This window comes from Myotis davidii, unplaced genomic scaffold (genome assembly GCF_000327345.1).
Source record: "Myotis davidii unplaced genomic scaffold, ASM32734v1 scaffold266, whole genome shotgun sequence".
In the NCBI taxonomy this organism is placed as follows: Eukaryota; Metazoa; Chordata; class Mammalia; order Chiroptera; family Vespertilionidae; genus Myotis; species Myotis davidii.
The window spans coordinates 2,041,238-2,045,761 of record NW_006300032.1 but is presented as its reverse complement, the minus strand read 5'-3'; the positions used below and the strand labels follow the sequence as shown (position 1 = coordinate 2,045,761).

General features: G+C 42.7%; 1 protein-coding gene across 2 annotated transcripts in view; it reads left to right on the top strand.

Moving 5' to 3' along the window:
• Positions 1-1,980: 1,980 nt before the first annotated feature.
• Positions 1,981-4,524, top strand: part of ECT2L (epithelial cell transforming 2 like) — a 58,729-nt gene continuing 56,185 nt past the window's right edge. The window contains exons 1-2 of one of the 2 annotated variants that reach the window (XM_006776188.2): positions 1,981-2,113; positions 3,597-3,709. In XM_006776188.2, coding sequence (XP_006776251.2) covers positions 2,012-2,113; positions 3,597-3,709 — 215 coding nt within the window. In that variant the 5' untranslated portion in view covers positions 1,981-2,011. Of the gene's footprint in view, positions 2,114-3,596; positions 3,710-4,524 lie in introns of those variants that run through there. The other variant, XM_006776189.2, reaches the window with a different exon arrangement.

The window sequence follows — 4,524 nt, the reverse complement described above, 5'->3', positions numbered from 1 at the left end:
AGAGAGAGAGAGAGAGAGGAGAGAGAGAAAGGGGTCCTTTTTTTAAAACAAACAAACAAACAGATACTCTGTTTTCTATAAATGTGAGAATCCATCTCTTCTCTTTGATTTATCATCTTACCAGTGTCTGTCTCTGTACTAATACCATGTCATCCTATTACTCTAGCTTTACATTGAGTCTTGATATCTGGAAACACTCCCTTGTTCTTCCAGACTGTCTTGATTATTTTTGGCCCTTTAAACTTCACAAATATTTTAGAATCAGCTTTTCACTCACCCCCCCCCCCCCCCCCCCATATTTCTTGGGATTTTAAAAATCGAGGTTGCATTGAATCTGCAGATCATTTTGAAGAGAATTAAACTCTTCATTCTTCCGAGTCTCTAATTCATGAATAAAATATCCCTTTCCAGTTATTTAGGTCTTTGAAAATGTTTTTCAATAAAGTGTTATAATTTTCTTCATAAATTTTGTACTTTTATTTTTTTTAGGTACTTCATAATGTTTAAATGTTTAACAGTATCATTTCTAAAACACCTTGGTTGAAAGAGAAGACGTAGAAAAATATGCAACTCTTAAGTGTAGAACTCAATGACGGCCAAAATGACTGACATGGGCTCCCACCACTAGATGGGTACCAGCACCTCAGAATCTCCTTTCACGTCCCTCCCTGTCTTTACCCTCCTTTTCCTCCCCAAAGGTAACCGCCATCCTGACTTCTAACACTATAGTGTAGAACTCTGTATAAATTAAACCATAGAAAATGTGCTATTTTGTTTTCAGCTTGTTTTGTTTAATGTCTTCCGTATGTCAGCCCTACATATTTTTGTGTGTAGCAGCATCCTGTTACATGAATATATGACAACATGGTTATCCATTCAACTGTAGATGGGTGCCTGGGCTTTTTCCAGCTTGGAGCTCTCTGACGCAGCTGGGAATATTGTGGATGTAACTGGTCCACGTGTTCATGTTTTTCTGTTGGGTCAAATGTATGCACATGTTCAACTTTAGGAAACAACGCCAAGCAGTTTTTCGAAGCGCTGATGTCACACCAGCTGTATGTGAGCGTCCTGGCTGCACACCAGCACATGGCTTCGTCAGTCTGTGCTGGGTAACAAACCACCCTGACATTTAGTAGCTTGAAACAGGAACCTAAGAAGAGGTAATGAAAGTTAAATGAGGTTGTAAGGTGGGACCTTAAACCAACAGGACTTTTCAAGAGAAGAAGAGACAATAGGTCTCTGCCTCTGTCTGTCTGTCTGTCTCTCTCTCCCATCCCCGCCCCTGTGTGTGCACAGGAGAAAGGCCTTATGAGACGACAGTGAGGAAATGGCCATTTGCAAGCCAGAAAGAGAGGTCTCACCAGAAACCAGCCCTGATAGCACCTTGATCTTGGACGTCTAGCTTTCAGAACGGAAAAAAAAATAAAGCCACCCAGTCTGTGGTATTTGTTATGGCAGCCCTAGTAGACTAAGACAGTGCTCCACTAAGCTGGGCCTAGACTCCTGACCCATAGAAACATTGAGTTTTAGGTAATTTGTTATATAACAATGGAAAACTAATATGTTAGCCTACTTTTCCCCTCTACATTCTGTTTGACTTGTGTCCTCAAAAGATAGGCAGGTGGAGTGCTGTCTTTGTGGCCTTCTTGCTTTCCGGGCTGGGGGTAGGGTGTGTGTGTGGTGGGGGAGTCACGTCCACATCCCTGTCTGATACAGAATCACTCCAACTTCGGAGTCATTTCCCAGCAAAAGGAAAAACAACTGGCTTAGATTCACATTTGGGTGAAATCAGAGGCGGACAGAATAAATTACAATCACTTGGAGTACATGAACTTCCTGTGTATATTTGTATGGATTCTCTTCCATGGATATATATGCCCATGCATTGTTGTAATTGTGCAATTCCTATAAGGAAAATATTAATATACTGGATGTTTCTAGGTGATCTTGATGAAACATCTTTTGAAAGGAACCTATAGTTTCTAGGACTGGAGGAAAACAATTTGCGGGGATGTCAGCTGGGGATTCTTCCAGGAGAACCCTGGAAATGGAGAGCTTCCACACGCGATTCAGTGCCTGGACACCATGTAGCAACAAGGCATTAAACAGACAGGTGAGTTACATGCTCTAGAATAGAACAAGTTTAATTTGTAAGGCTCATTTTCTATGACATTTGGGGTCTCATGTTGCCATATATTTTCTAAAAATACCCCTAAAGGATTTAGTTTTTGAGTCACTTTGAATAAAAATCAACCTACATTTGTCTCACCCTAGTCCCCAACTCCTACCTTATAGAAGGCTCCAGATCTGTTTCCCTTTGCTATGTACCTTCAGGGACAAAACAGAAGTCTCCAGAACACACACTGTTTACAGTGACAGGAAAGAGAAAAGCCAGGTGCTTTTGGTGTGGTGTTAACATTCCAGGGTGGGCAAAAGTAGGTTCACAGCCCTGGTCAGGTGGCTCAGTTGGTTGGAGCATCTTCCCGTGCACCAGCAAGGCTGTGGGTCCAGTTCCCGTCAGGCACATACTTAGGCTGCAGGTTGGATTCCCAGTCGGGGTGCGTATGGGAGGCAACTGATCGATGTTTCTCTCTGACGTGGATGTTTCTCTTTCTCAAATCAATAGAAACATATCCTTGGGTGAGGATTGAAAAAAAAAAGTGGGTTTACAATTGTGAGTGTGAAACAGAGTTTATTCTTGTATTACTTATTTGCATTATTAATATTAGTTATTATTTCATATCCTTATTTATTTATGATTTATCTTTAGGTCATAATGGCTGGCAATTTAAGCTGCCCTTGGGTATTTCTCTGTGTATTTCTTTAATCCGCTGTTCCCTCCTGTGCCAGCTGTGTGGCCCGATGGCCTGGGGATGTCCCCTCTGACAGGTAGCGCAGGAAGTAGTCCTTGAACGGCTCTGTCAGGCCTTGATGCGGAAGGCTGGCTGGGCCTTCAGAGCTCGTTCAGGCCCGCTCACAAGGGAGGGAGACCACACGAGCTCGGACCAAGGCCTGACTGAGTAATACATCAGCGAGTGTGTCTATGTCATCTGAGCAAAGCTGGGCTGACACCCAGGTTTGGGGGGATGCTGGTTCTTGGTGTATGTCCTTCCTGGAGACACGTCTAACAATGGCTATTTAGCAATATTTATTAACTTTCATTTTGGTGGGTGCCATGTAGCTATAGGACTGTGGGTTAGTAAAAATCATACCTACTTCACATGGCCTCGTTTTCACAGTTCAACAAGGGTAGGTAGCCTGCTTGTGCTTTCAAGATGAAATATTTGGAACCTGTTTCCCCAGGCTATATCAGCCAAGGTGGAAACAAGAGCCAGGATTCCTTACCTCTCTGCGTTGAAAGAGGCCTCCATGGGCCACTCTGTAATTATATCTCCCGCCAGCACATCCAGCAAGCCTGGGCTTGTCTGTGCCCCGGGAAACAAGCAGATGAAGCTGGAGGGAGAGACCTCCACTACGCATGTGCTCTGTGAACTGTAAACTGCTGTGCAAATATGAGTTGTGAGGTGGTTAACTTGCTTAGCAACTAAGAATATATTAAACTACACAGAAAAATGTCATTCCCCCTCCCCTTACAGCTCTTTCAGGAAAGAGTTGCTCTTATAAGTCATTGGTTTGACCTCTGGACTACCAAGCAACGTCAAGAATTCTTATTCACGATACTTTTACGCTGCACTAAATCACAACTAAGGTAAATGTAGCTGATTGATGTAGTTATTGTTGGTTCTTAATGAAAACAAAATGTTTATATAACCTTCAAGGGTATTTTCCCCTAGAAAAAAAACAAAGCCATTGGTATTTTGACGTTTGAAGGTTTATAAACACTCTTCTGCTGCTGATTCCTTGAGAGCGACACGGAACCTCTGGGGCTTTAACATCTTCATATCACGGGGGGATGTTTAGTTTTTGCAAAAACTTGTCAATAGCCTCAGCCAGTGAATGTTTAACAACCCCGTCGTGTATTAAGTCCCCGTGGGAACTATTAGATGATGAGATACATCAAGTAGATACCTGGTACATAGGTAGACACTCCATAAATATTTGTTACCGGAATGGTTGTATTTGAAACATAGCTGAGCAGTAACCATGGCAGCAACACATAGGAACATGGGCAATGCTTGCACAGCAGTGGTCACTGATGACCAGTGTGTCCTTGTTCTTGTTCGTACCCTTCTCTCCTACTATGTCTACTATCTCCTTTGAAATCCTGCAGCAAAGACGGTGTGCTATTTGAAGGTGTTAGTTGAAATACCAGGGGTTGCTCATATTCTGATCAGGAATTAATACTCCAGAGGTAGTTAGCTAATTTTGTACTGGAAAGGTCACCGTCTCAGTCATTACCACATGTTTTACTAATTAACATAGCAAATATCTGGCATTAGTTACTATCAGAGCAGCTAGCGGCTGGTTAACTTGCCAGATGAGTGTTAGGAATGGAGTGTCTCTGGTGAAATTGAAGATGTGGCACAGACCGGAATATTCTAGTGAGCCCTGCAGTGTGCTTGG